Genomic DNA, 14,781 nt, shown 5'->3' with positions numbered 1-14,781 from the left:
ACACTTTAATAATATTATTTCTTGAAATGTTGATTTAATGTTTTATATTATGCTAATTTACCAAGTTTATACAGCAATATACCTTTATTTTATAAATATCAATGTAAAAGCCCATATATTTAGGCCCGTTTTAATATATACACGATATAAAACGTGCGGCAAGAAGTCAGTGACTTAATACCAGAAATCTCTTGGTCGGGTGCCCCTCATAATGATGCAAGTGGCGCAGGTGCAAACACTTCCATGTGTCTCCGGTCCCAAGTCGCGATTTTGATCCATTGGAGTACATAGATATACGACTTTTGGTTTCAGATGCATGGCTGCTCAATTTATCCGCCCAGCCAGCGTGGTTGTTTGTTGGTGGCGTCTTCGCCTCTTTTTTTTGTGTCTGCGATAATTTCGTTAAATAATTGAGTATGCAATGAAAATTGCGCATTACAGCGACATAATGGTCGATGAATGGTCGTTCATCGGGGGGTTTACTGTGCGTGTATGGGGACATAAGTGCCTATATGGTTACAAACACCTTTTCATTCGTTTTGCTAGAATGCGTTTCTTTCCTCACTTTTTCCCAAATACTCGCATAAACGGCATTCAAATCCGCACGCTGCTTGACATTTTGTAATTTGAACAAATTGCTCGCATTTTTGGGCAACTCCTATAAATAGTGGAGTTGCTGTCGCTGGAAATATTAGTTTGGAGCAGAGCGAACGACGCGTTGGAGCTACGAGCCAAAAACTGCAAAGGACTATTACTAATTTACAAAAAAAAAACCCCAAAAGGATACCCTCATAAAAGAGCACAATGAACCGAAATTACATTGTCATACTTCAGCTGCTGGGAGTTCTGGTAGTGCTGACCTACGCCAGTGCAATCCCCAAATACGAAGATAGCCATAAGTAAGTGATTTATAGTACTCCATATACGATGCTTATTTGGATTGGCTTCAGGTTCTATGCGGATAAGGCGCAGCAGGATAGGTCGTACTATAACGAAAACAAGACCCAGCCCAGTGAACCGCAGACAGCTTCCACGAAGGACAGACTGGAACGCCTGGGCTATACCACTGGCTACGGATCCCTAAATGTACGAGAACTACATCAGAACTCCCATCTCGTGGGCTAAACTGGTAACATTGATTTTTGAACTTTAATTATCTAGGGTTATCCGGGTGGTACTGGACTATCCGCCTACAATCCCATAAAACTGGACTTGGGCGGCGTTGTCTTGGGAACTCTCGTGGGCATTGGCGCCATTATACTGATTCCCAAGATTCTTTCCGCTTTCCATGGTGGTTATGGAGGCTACGGCCGCAGTGAGTGGAATGCTTTTAAGGAAATTAAAAAATAAAGTGGATTTTTGGTCATTTTCAGGCGAGGACAGTGACCTAACACCACTGAGCAGCATGATAAATAAGATTGACGATGTTCTGGGCCAGAATAACATTGACTCAACGAGTTGCATGCAACGTGCTGTGTGTGGTTATGTTCGCTCTACGGAGTACAACATGAAGATTGGTTCCTCAGACCAGATGGACGAATTTATTCATATGCTAGCGGAGTGAGTAGAGACTTTTAAGTCCAAGGTACTTAGTTAATACTATTGGCTTTTGATTTAATTGTTTCCAGAAATTCCCTGGTGGATTACCTCCTCGATGGAACGGCTATAAAGGAGGCATTGGAGCATGGAAAGCGAGCCAATGATCGCGCCTGTGAAGAGGTGTACTCCAATTGTCCGCTGGACAGTAAATCAGCTACGGATATTCTAATGAAGCTGATGCCAAAGAAAAACCCACAAGGAAAAGGAAAATCATCTGGAATTTCCCGAGAAAAGAAGGTTTAGTTAATGTTATTCGCTGAAAGTTTAAAAAGATTGTTCTTCATTTGCATACAACCAAATATTTTCCAAACATATAAATAAACTCCATTGTGTTATCTTTATTCAACTAGTTTTTGTGCGTTTATAAGCTTTTCCAAAACAATTAACAAAGCCTTAGGCCATTTACCATATAGTTTCATTGGAAAGAAGTTTCAACGATTGATCCAATATTTTGTAAGCATTTGTGATTTTTGAATAGCTCTATTCTGGTGAGGCATTCTTAGCCTCATTGCCGCTTAAAAAAATTTGCAATTGCTTTTCCTGCTGTTCAATGAGGGGCAACCACTGCTCCGATGGAGCTATAAACTTGGTCGGTTCAAAGGTGGGTATTTTACCCAGTTTTCCCAAAACAGACCTGCGATGCGCTTGATTCTCAACCATGATGTGTTCCAGTTTGTCTACCAAGTGGTTGGACTCCTTGATCAGGTCATCGATGGACTGCAGCAGGGCGTACCAATCTATTTTCTGGGTGCCGATCAGGGCATTACCCCTTAATCGGAAGGGAAAGGGAACGAAGCTGCGCCAAGGCTTAAACGATTCGATGGTATAGGGTATAAAATGTCGCTCAGATTCCATTTCCACGGCATCGTCATCGAAATGCCAGGATGCCAGAGTAGGAGCCAAGATAGAGTTACTCCCACTTCCCCTCAACTGATTCGATTCATCAAAGTTGAGCCTCCGTATTTTGGCTATCTGATCACCAAGTCTCTTCTCCACATCGGAGATGCCATCACTGTCATCCTCATCTGATTTGGGTAGATAGGAGTTGACCAGATCCTTGTTATAGGCCTTCGGCAGTAGCGTCTGTGTTTGACGCGAAACGGTAGGCACACTGTCGGTCATTTGGGACATGGAATAGGTAAGAACATCTGCAAGTATCTGTGTTACATTTAACCACACAACATATCTAACTAAAAACTTACACTTCTCATAGCCATCCTTCTTTTTGGAATACTGACCATCGGTGAGAATACCTACGTCCTTGAGCAGAATAAGATCCTTCTGCACACCGAAACTGACTTCCTTCATGAGCTTCGTCGGCACAAAGTCCGTCTGCAAAGCCACATTAGCCTTGCCAGCTCTTAGTCGTCTGTATGGAAAAGCACTTAATAATATTTAAATTGTATAATTTGGCTTTAAAACCTCGAAGCATCCAGTAACTTGGCCCGAAGCAAGGCGCTCTTATCGGGCTTGGTGAGCGTGGAAACGCTAACTGCACGCCAAGGAGGTCGCTTGGCCTCATTTTCCTTTTCCTTCTCCGCAGCCAGCTCCTTCATGCGTCTCCAACTGTTTTTGGCTCTAAAGAAAAGGTATTATAATTGCTTAAATAATGTGTAAGGTATTTTAAAAGTTTAGTTTTTTTTACCCACCTACTCAATGATGCACTACTCGAACGAATGGCTGAATGCGGAGTACCTTGCTGGTCATCCACACTTTGCGTCTCGCTGGTTTCCGATGATGTGCCACTGTTGTTGGAGCTGGTACTCTGCTTTTGCCTACTCATGGTAGCGAGTTTTTGCCTTTTTAAACTTTAAATGTGTGTGGGTGGAGAAAACTTTGCTTGACGTCTCTATTAGCAGTCAATACATCGATGCATAAACAATTCAGTGCATCCTGGTTGCTATGGAGTCGACTGAAACAGTTGGGTATGGGGACTTGGATATCGACCTGTGGTTGAAGGGGAATAACAAGGCGCCAAATAATTCAGGCATTCACACATGGTTAAATCACCCAGTGTTGACACTCTAGCTATATCGCTTTTTGAAGTTTCGTTTTTAGTTAAATAATAGTTCAAGAAGGACCAAGAGGTCCAAATAATACAATTTGTTGAGCCATTTACAGACATAACAAAAACATATTTTATTATTCAGTAAGATTTCTATTTTAGGAATTGTTATAGAAAGCATTGAATATGCGGAAGACCTCGCCATTGTAATTATCCAAACTCGTTCGTCCCCCTTCGTAAGAGCATTCAGCAAACAAATTGTAGTTCTGCCTATGGAACCAATAGTTCTTGGTAGTGCTATTGGCGCCAAGATCGAGGGTATTCAGCTGCAGCACTCCGAAGTGGAACGTCCTACCGTCAGTCTGAACGCTCTGAACAACAATTGGTTTGGGAAGAGCTCCTTCTACGGAATCCCCATGCAGTTGCTTTGCTCGAGCGGCAGCCACAACGAAAGCTTTAATCAGTGTCCTTGCCTGAAGCTGCGAAGTTGTGACCTCGGATCCGTGGGAGTTTTTGACTTGGTGTTTATTAAACACTGTAAAGATGGTGTGCGGGTGGGAGCAGCTGATGTCCGTGCGAAAAGCTAAATGAATAACATTGTTAGTCATTCATCGGGTAGTACTTATTAAATAACTTACGATACAAGTTCTCAGTTCTGTAAATGTGGTATTTCGGAATCGATATAGTACTCTTCATGGGGTAAAGATCAGGCAGATCTCCTTCGAATTTTCCCTTAACACTTTCGATGGCTCGGTTGGCAAATACCACTTTTTCAGCATTGATTGAGAAACCAAGCAGATCCCCGTCTCTGCTTAAGGAAGTCTTAAAAGACGCGTTGTCTATAAGTTTCCTTTGTACAGAGACAGAACGGCCAGCCAGTTTTTCACTTTCATGCAGGAGTTTGTTTACCAACAGTCGACTGAGGAGATATTTATATTTACTTATGTTAGGATACAGTTTAAAGATATGATCTTACTTGACCCTTTCGTGTGATATTCCGTAGGAGCGGGGCAGGTTAAAAGCCGGCCTCTCCGGTAGCCTCACCTTGGGCAGCTTGACTTGCTCTGCATCAAGCACGTGGGATGCCAGAATCGCGTGCCGGACACTCTTGTCTACGGAATTTGGCAACTGCTGGTTTGAAATGGCATCCTCGATGTGCTTGGGAAATGTTTGGATCACAATAGAGTTGGTCAGCACCTGTGCCTGCGGCAATCCACCAATTAGCACGCTATTGTCGGAGTAATTGTTGCAAACTGTGGGGTGCCAGTCAGGGTGCCTGCTGTCCTCGGAAACGGTCTTCTCGCGTGTGCCAACAATGTCCACCCTGAACGTAAGGTCAGATATGTTCACTTATAAAATCATTACATATTTCCCATTGATACTCACAGTTTCCTCTCCACTTTGGCGTTCAAGAGATCCTCGGGATTCTTCACCAGAACACCTAGCTTCAGGAGCTCCGCCGCGGCGCCAGTTTCCTTGGGGACTCGCCTACCCTGGACCAGCCAGTGCTTCTTGAAATGCCATCCGATGTGCTGGGCACAGAGGGTGTTCGTAAGCCTCATTTCAGTTAGGATTTGCTAATGTTTTCGTTCAATGAAATGGAGCCCGGCGGACTGGTTATGAAACTCAGTGCTGCCAGATGGTGAGAGAACTTCCCTGCCCATTTGCCAATAAATATTAGTGATGTGATCACGGTTCAAGCTACAAATCGTTACACCGTGATTTATTTAAATTATATGTATTCAAATTCTTGTATAAGTCCATATAATTTAACATTTTAAGTGAATGAAATTGCAATAACACATAATTGATGTTTATTCGGCACTTGTAATGGTTAAACATAAAATATTTAAAAACAAAACATTTATCACATATCAGGAACTGGCGATAGCGATGTATCGGTTTTCGGTGCCACCACTATTTCCGCGTCTGGTCACACTTTTCGGTAATTGTAATAAATAAAGGAAAGGCGGAGATCTTTGTTAAATTTTTAACAAAATTAAAAGGTAAGTGTGGGAATTAGTTTATAAAGTATAGCTGCTTGCACGGATAATGTAAGTAACCCGTATATTTGTGTTCTAGCCGCTTGCACACCTCCCGCAATACTCACGATACCGCACCGCCCGACAAAAATGCCGCGATATAGGGAGTGGGACTTGGCCTGCAAGGTGTACGTGGGAAACCTGGGCTCATCGGCGTCCAAGCACGAGATCGAAGGCGCATTTGCCAAATATGGACCCCTGCGAAACGTGTGGGTGGCCCGCAATCCGCCCGGCTTCGCCTTCGTCGAGTTTGAGGATCGCCGTGACGCAGAGGACGCAACGCGTGCCCTGGACGGAACACGCTGCTGCGGCACCAGGATTCGCGTAGAGATGTCTTCGGGTCGCTCGCGCGATCGCCGGCGCGGAGAGGGCGGCAGTAGTGGACGCTCTGGTTCCGGCCGCTACAGGTAATTCCACGACAAAAAAAAACTGTACTTATCATGTTACTTGACTCAATGTGTTTCCCAAATGGAATCATGGATCACTTGACTCCAAAAATTGGGTACTTTCTTCAGGTTTCTAAGCATATGATGGCGGTCTAGCCTGTAACCGTCAAAATTAATCAATCCTTATCAAAACGTATACAATTTGTTATCGAAATTTAATTGGAATCATCGCAAAAGCATTAATTGCTAATAGCAAACATGTACATTTTCCCGCCTTTTTCTGCACGTGATAGAACAGCCTTCGAAAAAGGTCAGATTTATCAGTACTTCTTCGCAGGCTGTTTTATTCAGGTCCAACTGACATGGCATCGCTATTCATAACATATCTAATTGAAAATCGACTTGGTACTTTATTCAGTCCAAACCAACAAACTGTATACATATATTATCTACGATCCAATCATTTAGTGGTTGTTAAATGCGAGTTATCGACACTTTTTCAGGATAACTCCTTCGGCTAGAACTACTTCCACTGCTACTTCTTCCTTCTACAACATCAACAATCTACAACAGCAACCATCTTCACAGCCACAGCCAGCAACCTTCAACTTGCAACTCTAAATTAACCATGTTCAGCGTCACAGCCTCACAGAAGTTTTGATTAGCAACCCAAATGATTTCATCCTAGAAGAAGCAATGCAGTCGCCCAAAGAGTTATCTTTTAAAGTTATCCTGCGTATCCTTCAAATAATTGCTTACAATTATTTATTTAATTTAGTTGCCTATAATATGAGAGTTCGTCCGCTTTCTCAAGTACTTGACTCTGATGTCGAGAAAACTGGCCTTAAGCGCGTTTAACGCTGATGATCACAGCTACTAAAGATCATTTTCTTATTGCATATTTATCCGACAAAGTAGAAAGCTTTAAACTCTAAATGTAGGATATCAGTTGGTTCTAAAAGCAAAATCAGCAATAGCAATACTACTCTTATCTTAATTGGTTCACAGCTTAATTCATAGAAACAAAACAGTTTGCACAGCTTTCATTTGTGTTTCCCCTGGTATTAGTTTAAGTAACAATTAAGCAGTATTTAACACATCTATTTTGCAGAACTTTGTAAGGCGCGTATGTACATACACTTCTTACCATGCTAAGCTGATCTAATTATTTTTTTTTTTAACTTTAAAGTAATCGTTTCTTCTTTACCAATGCGTTTATTTCAGGTCCCGTTCACCACGTCGCTCCCGATCGCCCCGCAGCCGCAGCTTCTCGCGCGATCGTCGAAGTCGCTCGAATTCTCGGGACCGTCATTAATGTTTTCAAAAGGATATCGTTTAAGCAGTGTCGCATCAAAGAACAAGCCGGCCAAGGCCGCATTTTCTGTAGGAATTCCTATGTCGATTGCTATCCAAGTAAATTTACTTAAGATGACAATATAAATCTTTCGATGCATTCTTGAAATTCCTTTTTTTTACTAAGAAATAAAGACGCACAATCAGAGAGATTTGATTGGTTTCATATATCATCAAAAGCAGTTTGTTTCCAGCAAAAGGGGTCGTGCTTAATGCACTGTTTATTATGTGAGAATTGACGTGCTGCTGTACAACTTGCTTAGAAGTATGTTCGGATAATAATTTAAACAGGCGCACGACCGTAAAATATTATGTATACTAACAAAGGTACACGTTAAACTTAGGAGAAGACGCAACACGAATTCGTTGCACATTTCGCACTGGAATAAACCTTACGTCTAGTCATTGTATGTATCCTCGCTGCAGGGCTCTGAGCCCCATCCCAAATGGCGGATCGGATTGGTTATGGCTGTCCCTAGCGCATGCGGTATGTGTTCGACTCCTGAATCTGAGACAATTCGCCCTTGAAATTGATGTCGATGACGAAGTCCAGGTCACGGTTGTTCCGCTCGTTGGGCTTCATCTGGAACGTGCCAGTGATCTCCTCGTTCTTCTTCGCCGTCATGTGATCATCCAGGTAGAACACGGTTTGCTTCCAGTGCGTGTATGTGGAGTCTGGTGACGTACTGAACCCAAGACGCTTGTGGCACTTGGTGAATTCTATATTGAAGTAGGTGACTAATGCGTGCACGAAGTCATTGCGCTTGATGCATAGGCTGAACTTGGACGAGAAGTTAAGATCGGCCTTTTGCACGGTATACAGATCCACCTCCTTGACCATGCAAGATGTGGATACCACTTGCTTGGGATCGACCACGTCGACCAGTGGCTCGGTCACAGCCACCTTACGAATGCAGCTCATGTCGAAGCCGTAGACATCGTCCCACCAGTTGATCTTTTCGTCCTTGTACTGTCGGTCCTCGATGGCCGTGATATACAGAGTGCCTCTGTCTGGGAACATCATGCCGTCCTTCTTCAGCCACTTGTCCCGAGCGTACAACACTGTATCCAGCATGGACTCGTAGAAGAGGCAGTAACTAAATTAAGGAAAGCAATTAAAATGGTCAGTAATTAGCCTTAACATACGCCAATCTCAGTTATAAATATATTAAATTAAATCTGGTGCGGCAGCTGTTTTTTAAAGCTTCACTACTATTGGAAACGTACCCCATCCACTCGGAAATGATAATGTCCACTCCCTCAATACCATTTGGAAGCTCAATCTCCTCAATCTTGCCCTTGACAACCGTAATCACATCCTGCAGATTGTTGTCCATGACCACTTGGCGGGCAAACTCAATAATGTTGGAGCAGTCGACGGCGATCACCTGAGCAGCGCCGGCTTTGGCAGCGAACATGGAGAGAATGCCGGTGCCGCAACCCACGTCCAGTACGGTCTGTAAAGAGAAGATTCCCCGGTGAGAAGGGCTACGAAAAATGGGGAAACCCTGGAAGTGAACCCTACCTTGCCCTGAAACAGATGCTTGTTGTGGTACATGGCGTTGCGGTATGTGACGGTGCGCACCTCGTCTTTGAGCATCTCCTCGTGGATCCCGAAATGGGCATAGGAGTCAAAGTAATAGTCGCGGGACGTCATCTCGTCAGCGTTGGCATTGGGATTATCACCAGTGGAGCCCTCCGCGGGCAACTTCTTCGCCACATTGTTTGAGTTCGCATTTGAATTGGGCGTGATGCCGGTCGCCGATTCCACAGCTGCCTCCATGGGGATGTCTGTGCTGGCCTGCGAATCGGGTTCGTCAGCTACTGGCCTTTCGATTGCCGTCACATTTTGACCAAAACTCACCATTTTTTAATTTCTTCGGCGTCTCTTTGGTTTTTCACGTCGAAAAATTGGCGACTAAATGATGGGACTGTTTCTACAGCACGCTAGTTTAAAAGGTCGCTTATCAACACTGTTCCCGCACAAAAGCTGGAAACAAATATCGCCAGCTCGATACTATTTCATTTTTCTGAAATTTAAGTATTTTTCAGCTGGGAAGAATCCGAGTTAGTTGTCTAAGGCATAATCGGGTAATATAATCTTGGTCATAACATCGATAAGATATAATAAATATATACACGAAGTAAATTATAACTATTGGTTTATCAACTGCTGCAATTTTTGTGTAGTAGTCCTTTTTACTGCTCACAAAAATCGATAGTTGTAAATAAGAACCGATAGTTTCACTGGCAAGTGCTCATCCCTAGCGACCGCTTGCCCGGTAGTTTTGGCGGCAAAATATTCGCACATCGCATTTACTAAACATCGAAATATAAAGCGAAGCAGAAGTAGCGTCTATTAGTCCAGTTCCTCTTTTTAATTTTGTTTACCTATCAAAATGGAAGGCTTCGACGATGCGGGTGTGTTCTTTTCGGATAATTTCGGCGGAGATAACCAGCAGGATGCGCAAATCAACTTGCAGGCGGTAAAAAAGAAGTACAAGGAGTTCATCCGAACTTTCAACGAGGAGAACTTTTTCTACAAATACCGGTAAGTGGACTCATCCCCTCATCTGAACCCCATTAATGGTAATCCCCCTGCAGTGACACCCTGAAGAGGAACTATCTTAATGGCCGCTACTTCTTGGAGATTGAGATGGAGGATTTGGTGGGCTTCGATGAGACTCTGGCTGACAAGCTAAACAAGCAGCCGACGGAGCATTTGGAAATCTTCGAGGAGGCTGCCCGGGAGGTAGCCGACGAGATCACAGCTCCCCGGCCGGAGCACGAGGAGCATATGCACGATATACAGATTCTTCTGAGCTCCAATGCGAATCCCACTAACATAAGGCAGTTGAAGTCGGACTGCGTTTCCAAGCTGGTTAAGATCGCCGGAATCATTGTCGCAGCTTCGGGAATCAGTGCCAAGGCCACGCGGATGTCCATCCAGTGCCTGTCCTGCAGCACGGTCATACCGAATCTCAAAGTGAATCCGGGCTTAGAGGGCTACGCCCTACCCAGAAAGTGCAACACGGAGCAGGCGGGCAGACCCAAGTGCCCGCTGGACCCCTTCTTCATCATGCCGGACAAGTGCAAGTGCGTCGATTTCCAGACCCTTAAGTTGCAAGAGCTCCCCGACTTTGTGCCACAGGGTGAGATTCCCCGCCACTTACAGCTCTTTTGCGATCGCTCGCTCTGTGAACGTGTAGTGCCCGGCAATCGCGTACTTATCCAGGGCATATACTCCATTCGCAAAGTGGGCAAACCCTCTCGTCGGGATGGTCGCGAGAAAGCTGTCGTTGGAGTCCGTGCTCCTTATATGAGGGTAGTGGGCATCACCGTCGACTCAGAGGGTGCGGGTGCCATCTCCCGATACAGTAACATCACATCCGATGAGGAGGAGCACTTCCGTCGAATGGCCGCCTCTGGGGACATCTACGAACGTCTCTCACAGTCGCTGGCGCCCAGCATCTTCGGTTCGCGGGATATCAAGAAGGCTATTACTTGCATGCTCTTCGGCGGGTCTCGTAAGCGTTTACCGGATGGTCTGTGCCGTCGAGGTGATATTAACGTCCTTCTGCTGGGCGATCCTGGTACTGCCAAGTCACAGTTGTTAAAGTTTGTGGAAAAGGTGGCACCCATAGCAGTCTACACTTCGGGCAAAGGCTCCAGTGCGGCCGGTCTCACCGCTTCGGTTATGAAGGATCCTCAAACGGTGAGAAAAAACATTACACACCTAATCCTTACAAATCAAATGATATATTGATCTTCAGCGCAACTTTGTCATGGAAGGTGGAGCCATGGTGCTGGCCGATGGAGGTGTGGTTTGTATTGATGAGTTCGACAAAATGCGAGAGGATGATCGTGTGGCCATTCACGAGGCCATGGAACAGCAGACAATATCCATTGCCAAGGCCGGCATCACGACCACCTTGAACTCACGTTGTTCGGTCTTGGCGGCTGCCAACTCCATTTTCGGTCGATGGGACGACACCAAAGGCGAGGAGAACATTGACTTTATGCCCACAATTCTATCCCGTTTCGACATGATTTTCATTGTAAAGGATATTCACGATGAGTCGCGAGACATTACGCTGGCCAAGCACATCATCAACGTGCATCTGAGCTCTAACAAGTCAGCGCCTTCAGAGCCGGCTGAGGGTGAGATATCGCTGTCGACGTTCAAGAAGTATATTCACTACTGCCGAACTCATTGCGGTCCGCGCTTGAGCGAAGCTGCCGGCGAAAAGCTAAAGAGCCGATACGTGCTTATGCGCAGTGGAGCTGGACAACAGGAAAAGGCATCTGACAAACGACTGAGCATTCCCATCACTGTGCGCCAGTTGGAGGCTGTCATCCGCATTTCGGAGTCGCTGGCGAAGATTCGCTTGCAACCATTTGCCACAGATGAGCACGTGAACGAAGCACTTCGCCTTTTTCAAGTGTCTACTCTTGATGCTGCGATGACTGGCAGCTTGGCTGGAGCCGAAGGATTTACGACTGAGGAGGACCAGGAGACATTGAACCGCATTGAAAAGCAATTGAAACGTCGCTTTGCAATTGGATCTCAAGTATCGGAGCAGAACATTTTACAGGTAAGCACAGAAATCTTATGAATCAAATGAACAACTTTTACTTACATTGCTTTCTTTTCATAGGACTTTTTGCGTCAGAAATACGAAGAACGCACGGTAATGAAGGTAATTCATACCATGATCCGACGTGGAGAGCTGCAGCACAGGATGCAACGGAAGATGCTCTATCGAATTTGCTAAACACTGTTAATCACATCATTATTTGTCCATCGTTGAATCATTTCGTCACATTATTTGTATTTCCATTTGTATTATTAAGAGAAAACTACATTCTTTCCCATTATATGAGCCCAATAAACTAAATTAAATCATTATTTTATTCATTCTGCTTGAACTATTTGAACTACAATAATTTAGTGATGTTTTTAGTAGCTAGAAGTTTACAGAATAGATTTCTTTGATATGTTTAGTGGGAAATCCTAGGTATTTCAAGTGCATAAGTCAGTCGAGCCGGCAGACTATATGTTAGATAAATATTTATGATTGTTTACATTCAAAAAATGAGATTATAAGCAATGTCTAATTTCTGTTTGTTGATAATGCTTGGGCGAAACACATAGACCCTTTGGTCGGCCTCCAAATTTTCGCGCAAACCGACAATTTCGCTCTACATTCGACTGTGTTTGCCTACGTCATTCGGACAAATCACAAAAACCAATCATATTGCCTTGGCCACTTGCCAATTTTTTTAAAAATATTTTTTCCTCTGTTTGAGAACGTTTATTACTTCCTTTTATACAGAACTCAATTAGTATATTTGCGCATGCACATCTATGTACATACATACATTTGAAAGCTGAAATGTACTCAAAATGTGCACGAATTTTCAAAAATACGTAAGCGTGTTACGTATGCTCGTTTTTGGCCATTTAAAAACAATGGCAAATATATATATGCATGTAGGCATTCCAAATTTATGAATTTCCGGAAGGAAATCTTTACAATCTTGTTTATCACGGAACATTTGCGGAATGACTGTATTATTTAAAGAGTCCTAACAATAATATTTATTTCTCGCACATTTTTCACAACTGACGCCACTTTGCTGCGTTTTAAGGTCCGAATGACGTCAAGTTGATCTAAAATTTATTGAGGGCGAATTAGAAACATGTTTCTCTAGACGTTTTCGAAAAATTCTAGAAGATCATGGGCCCAATATCAATAAAAAACAGCCAGCCAGGCTATGAAAATAGTTATAATTTATTTGTGACGAGAATTTCCATTTAAGTCAGCTACCCATTTTAACACATCGACATGTACGTATGCTGTTTGCTCAATTTAATAACATTGTGGTACTTTGAACTTTGCATCCGAACCCAGGGTCAAGATAATTCAAACATCAAACAATAAGAGATTAATTGAAATTCATATTCCGATATTGATGCACACAAGTGTACGTATTTTTTTCAATTATCTCTGCCTGTGTCTGTTCATCGTTTCCATTAACAAAGCGTTGCACCGATGTTCTTTTCATTGCACATGGATGTGTGGCTATGGATCCATGTGTATCTATAAGTTCGCTTTTCACCTAAACCAATTTACTCAGTTTTTTTTTGTCCACCACCCGCTACGTAGGCCCCTAGATATTGTAAACAACTGTCCAAAATAGTGATTCCTGCTTGATGGATTATTGTCAACACGAGCTAAGCCCTAATAATATATATTGATATTTGAGATATATACTGGATATATTACGCAACCGATCACAATTATTATACGTCTGTTAATTAGACTGCACACAATTGGGAGCGCTGGCGAAATTAGATAATTGTTTCCAACGCGTTTGTATACTTTGTGAAACAGAAATTCTTGAACGTCATCGGCATCCGTGGATTCCTTCCCATTCTCGCGGGAGAGCAAACGGATGGGATTCAGTCCGCCGGACCAGAGGTGTACATACAAAAGGCCCATGTAAGCTATATGTTGGGAGGCGCGAGAGGAAAATCGCTGAGTGGGGCCTTTGTTTTGTGAATGAAAATGAAAATTCTCGCCGTACATATGCCAAGCCTGCGTCCGCCGTACGCCAGTACAATTTTAGATCTCGAGCGAGCGAGTTCGTCCGGAACAGAGAGCTGCTACAACCGATGAAAGCCGTATTTGTTGGATAGAAACGCGGACTCAGAGATTGCCATTTTTGTCGCAGTGCACCAGAGGATCATGTACATTTACCCCAGCTCCCCGGAATCAGCATCGTCCTTGCAGTCCGAAGAGAGTGCGGCCATTAAGATTCAGGCCGGATTTCGTGGCTACCGCGTGCGCAAAGAGATTCATCGATCCAGCAAGAACCCCCATCCCAGGCGGAATCAGCGACAGCGTCCGAAGAACAACGCCCTCATGGAAAACCAGGACAATAAGGGAAATCCACGTCCCAGCGCCGAGGATCAGCATACGGGCTCCGAGAATGGTGGCAAATCCGTGGAGGATCGCAGTGCCACCAAGATACAGGCGGGATTCCGGGGATTCCTGGTGCGAAAGAAGCAGAAAATCGCCACCGATGCGGCCGTTAAAATTCAGGCTGGCTTCCGGGGATTCAAAACACGCAAAGAATTGAAACAATGCGAGCCCATTGTGTAATGACTTCCACAACTCTGATTTCTACTGTACATACAAATATGTGTATTCAAATCCTACCGCTTAGTTCAATACGTGTCGTGTAAATAGATTAATATTAACTGATAGCTTCCAGAAGAATAAAATACTCTTACTCAAGAAACCGCAATCTTGAAAGACAGCACTATCCATTAACGAGATCCAATTTGTTTCTCTAGGCCTATTTTTGGTATACCGTGCTGTATGTATAT

At 43.9% G+C, this 14,781-nt stretch overlaps 7 protein-coding genes across 8 annotated transcripts; 4 read left to right on the top strand and 3 right to left on the bottom strand.

Moving 5' to 3' along the window:
- The first annotated feature begins 453 nt into the window (after nucleotides 1–453).
- LOC6606921 lies at nucleotides 454–1,940 on the top strand. The gene is made up of 5 exons (XM_002031679.2): nucleotides 454–899; nucleotides 951–1,086; nucleotides 1,162–1,315; nucleotides 1,374–1,560; nucleotides 1,629–1,940. The coding sequence occupies exons 1-5, from the start codon at nucleotides 805–807 to the stop codon at nucleotides 1,840–1,842; spliced, it is 786 nt and encodes a 261-aa protein (XP_002031715.1). The 5' UTR covers nucleotides 454–804; the 3' UTR covers nucleotides 1,843–1,940.
- LOC116801747 lies at nucleotides 1,918–3,494 on the bottom strand. Its single transcript, XM_032723015.1, has 4 exons — nucleotides 3,249–3,494; nucleotides 3,022–3,177; nucleotides 2,802–2,968; nucleotides 1,918–2,747 (listed from the first exon to the last, which is right to left on the bottom strand). The coding sequence occupies exons 1-4, from the start codon at nucleotides 3,380–3,382 to the stop codon at nucleotides 2,080–2,082; spliced, it is 1,125 nt and encodes a 374-aa protein (XP_032578906.1). The 5' UTR covers nucleotides 3,383–3,494; the 3' UTR covers nucleotides 1,918–2,079.
- Nucleotides 3,495–3,713: 219 nt separating this feature from the next.
- Nucleotides 3,714–5,248, bottom strand: LOC6606920 (39S ribosomal protein L37, mitochondrial). Its single transcript, XM_032723008.1, has 4 exons — nucleotides 4,991–5,248; nucleotides 4,581–4,928; nucleotides 4,243–4,523; nucleotides 3,714–4,187 (listed from the first exon to the last, which is right to left on the bottom strand). Exons 1-4 carry the CDS (start codon nucleotides 5,164–5,166, stop codon nucleotides 3,763–3,765), a joined length of 1,230 nt encoding a protein of 409 aa, XP_032578899.1. The 5' UTR covers nucleotides 5,167–5,248; the 3' UTR covers nucleotides 3,714–3,762.
- A 254-nt stretch (nucleotides 5,249–5,502) lies between these two features.
- Nucleotides 5,503–7,537, top strand: LOC6606919 (RNA-binding protein 1). 2 transcript variants are annotated; one of them, XM_002031677.2, is made up of 3 exons: nucleotides 5,503–5,610; nucleotides 5,687–6,053; nucleotides 6,536–7,537. In XM_002031677.2, the coding sequence occupies exons 2-3, from the start codon at nucleotides 5,737–5,739 to the stop codon at nucleotides 6,651–6,653; spliced, it is 435 nt and encodes a 144-aa protein (XP_002031713.1). In that variant the 5' UTR covers nucleotides 5,503–5,610; nucleotides 5,687–5,736; the 3' UTR covers nucleotides 6,654–7,537. The 2 variants fall into 2 exon arrangements, with proteins under 2 accessions (XP_002031713.1, XP_032578908.1); XM_032723017.1 differs by having other exon boundaries at nucleotides 5,505–5,610; nucleotides 7,257–7,494.
- A 35-nt stretch (nucleotides 7,538–7,572) lies between these two features.
- On the bottom strand, nucleotides 7,573–9,359 carry LOC6606918 (protein arginine N-methyltransferase 1-B). Its single transcript, XM_032723014.1, has 4 exons — nucleotides 9,250–9,359; nucleotides 8,911–9,186; nucleotides 8,613–8,842; nucleotides 7,573–8,482 (listed from the first exon to the last, which is right to left on the bottom strand). The coding sequence occupies exons 1-4, from the start codon at nucleotides 9,250–9,252 to the stop codon at nucleotides 7,861–7,863; spliced, it is 1,131 nt and encodes a 376-aa protein (XP_032578905.1). The 5' UTR covers nucleotides 9,253–9,359; the 3' UTR covers nucleotides 7,573–7,860.
- Nucleotides 9,360–9,662: 303 nt separating this feature from the next.
- On the top strand, nucleotides 9,663–12,303 carry LOC6606917 (DNA replication licensing factor Mcm5). The gene is made up of 4 exons (XM_002031675.2): nucleotides 9,663–9,936; nucleotides 9,990–11,100; nucleotides 11,159–11,980; nucleotides 12,044–12,303. Exons 1-4 carry the CDS (start codon nucleotides 9,785–9,787, stop codon nucleotides 12,158–12,160), a joined length of 2,202 nt encoding a protein of 733 aa, XP_002031711.1. The 5' UTR covers nucleotides 9,663–9,784; the 3' UTR covers nucleotides 12,161–12,303.
- Nucleotides 12,304–13,995: 1,692 nt separating this feature from the next.
- Nucleotides 13,996–14,730, top strand: LOC6606916 (abnormal spindle-like microcephaly-associated protein homolog). The gene has a single exon (XM_002031674.2). It carries the CDS (start codon nucleotides 14,138–14,140, stop codon nucleotides 14,552–14,554), a length of 417 nt encoding a protein of 138 aa, XP_002031710.1. The 5' UTR covers nucleotides 13,996–14,137; the 3' UTR covers nucleotides 14,555–14,730.
- The last annotated feature ends 51 nt before the right edge of the window (nucleotides 14,731–14,781 follow it).

The sequence above is a fragment of the Drosophila sechellia genome, chromosome 3R (genome assembly GCF_004382195.2).
Source record: "Drosophila sechellia strain sech25 chromosome 3R, ASM438219v1, whole genome shotgun sequence".
Classification (NCBI taxonomy): domain Eukaryota; kingdom Metazoa; phylum Arthropoda; class Insecta; order Diptera; family Drosophilidae; genus Drosophila; species Drosophila sechellia.
The sequence above is the reverse complement of the archived record's forward strand: the minus strand, read 5'-3'. Positions and strand labels throughout refer to the sequence as shown.

Bases quoted from the DNA above. Each gene is read 5' to 3' on its own strand.
- LOC6606920 (XM_032723008.1), bottom strand. From the start codon at position 5,166: ATGAGGCTTACGAACACCCTCTGTGCCCAGCACATCGGATGGCATTTC. The intron at 4,929-4,990 runs GTGAGTATCAAT...CCTTACGTTCAG, and splicing joins GCCAAAGTGGAGAGGAAACT to GGTGGACATTGTTGGCACAC. The intron at 4,188-4,242 runs GTAAGTTATTTA...TTATTCATTTAG, and splicing joins CAGAACTGAGAACTTGTATC to CTTTTCGCACGGACATCAGC.
- LOC6606921 (XM_002031679.2), top strand. From the start codon at position 805: ATGAACCGAAATTACATTGTCATACTTCAGCTGCTGGGAGTTCTGGTA. The intron at 1,087-1,161 runs GTACGAGAACTA...TTAATTATCTAG, and splicing joins CTGGCTACGGATCCCTAAAT to GGTTATCCGGGTGGTACTGG. The intron at 1,561-1,628 runs GTGAGTAGAGAC...AATTGTTTCCAG, and splicing joins TTTATTCATATGCTAGCGGA to AAATTCCCTGGTGGATTACC.
- LOC6606918 (XM_032723014.1), bottom strand. The intron at 8,843-8,910 runs GTAGGGTTCACT...TTCTCTTTACAG, and splicing joins AGCATCTGTTTCAGGGCAAG to ACCGTACTGGACGTGGGTTG. The intron at 8,483-8,612 runs GTACGTTTCCAA...TCCTTAATTTAG, and splicing joins ATCATTTCCGAGTGGATGGG to TTACTGCCTCTTCTACGAGT.
- LOC116801747 (XM_032723015.1), bottom strand. From the start codon at position 3,382: ATGAGTAGGCAAAAGCAGAGTACCAGCTCCAACAACAGTGGCACATCA. The intron at 2,969-3,021 runs GTTTTAAAGCCA...TTTTCCATACAG, and splicing joins AAGTTACTGGATGCTTCGAG to ACGACTAAGAGCTGGCAAGG. The intron at 2,748-2,801 runs GTAAGTTTTTAG...AGATACTTGCAG, and splicing joins GAAGGATGGCTATGAGAAGT to ATGTTCTTACCTATTCCATG.
- LOC6606917 (XM_002031675.2), top strand. From the start codon at position 9,785: ATGGAAGGCTTCGACGATGCGGGTGTGTTCTTTTCGGATAATTTCGGC. The intron at 11,101-11,158 runs GTGAGAAAAAAC...ATTGATCTTCAG, and splicing joins TTATGAAGGATCCTCAAACG to CGCAACTTTGTCATGGAAGG. The intron at 11,981-12,043 runs GTAAGCACAGAA...TTCTTTTCATAG, and splicing joins CGGAGCAGAACATTTTACAG to GACTTTTTGCGTCAGAAATA.
- LOC6606919 (XM_002031677.2), top strand. From the start codon at position 5,737: ATGCCGCGATATAGGGAGTGGGACTTGGCCTGCAAGGTGTACGTGGGA. The intron at 6,054-6,535 runs GTAATTCCACGA...ACACTTTTTCAG, and splicing joins TCTGGTTCCGGCCGCTACAG to GATAACTCCTTCGGCTAGAA.
- LOC6606916 (XM_002031674.2), top strand. From the start codon at position 14,138: ATGTACATTTACCCCAGCTCCCCGGAATCAGCATCGTCCTTGCAGTCC.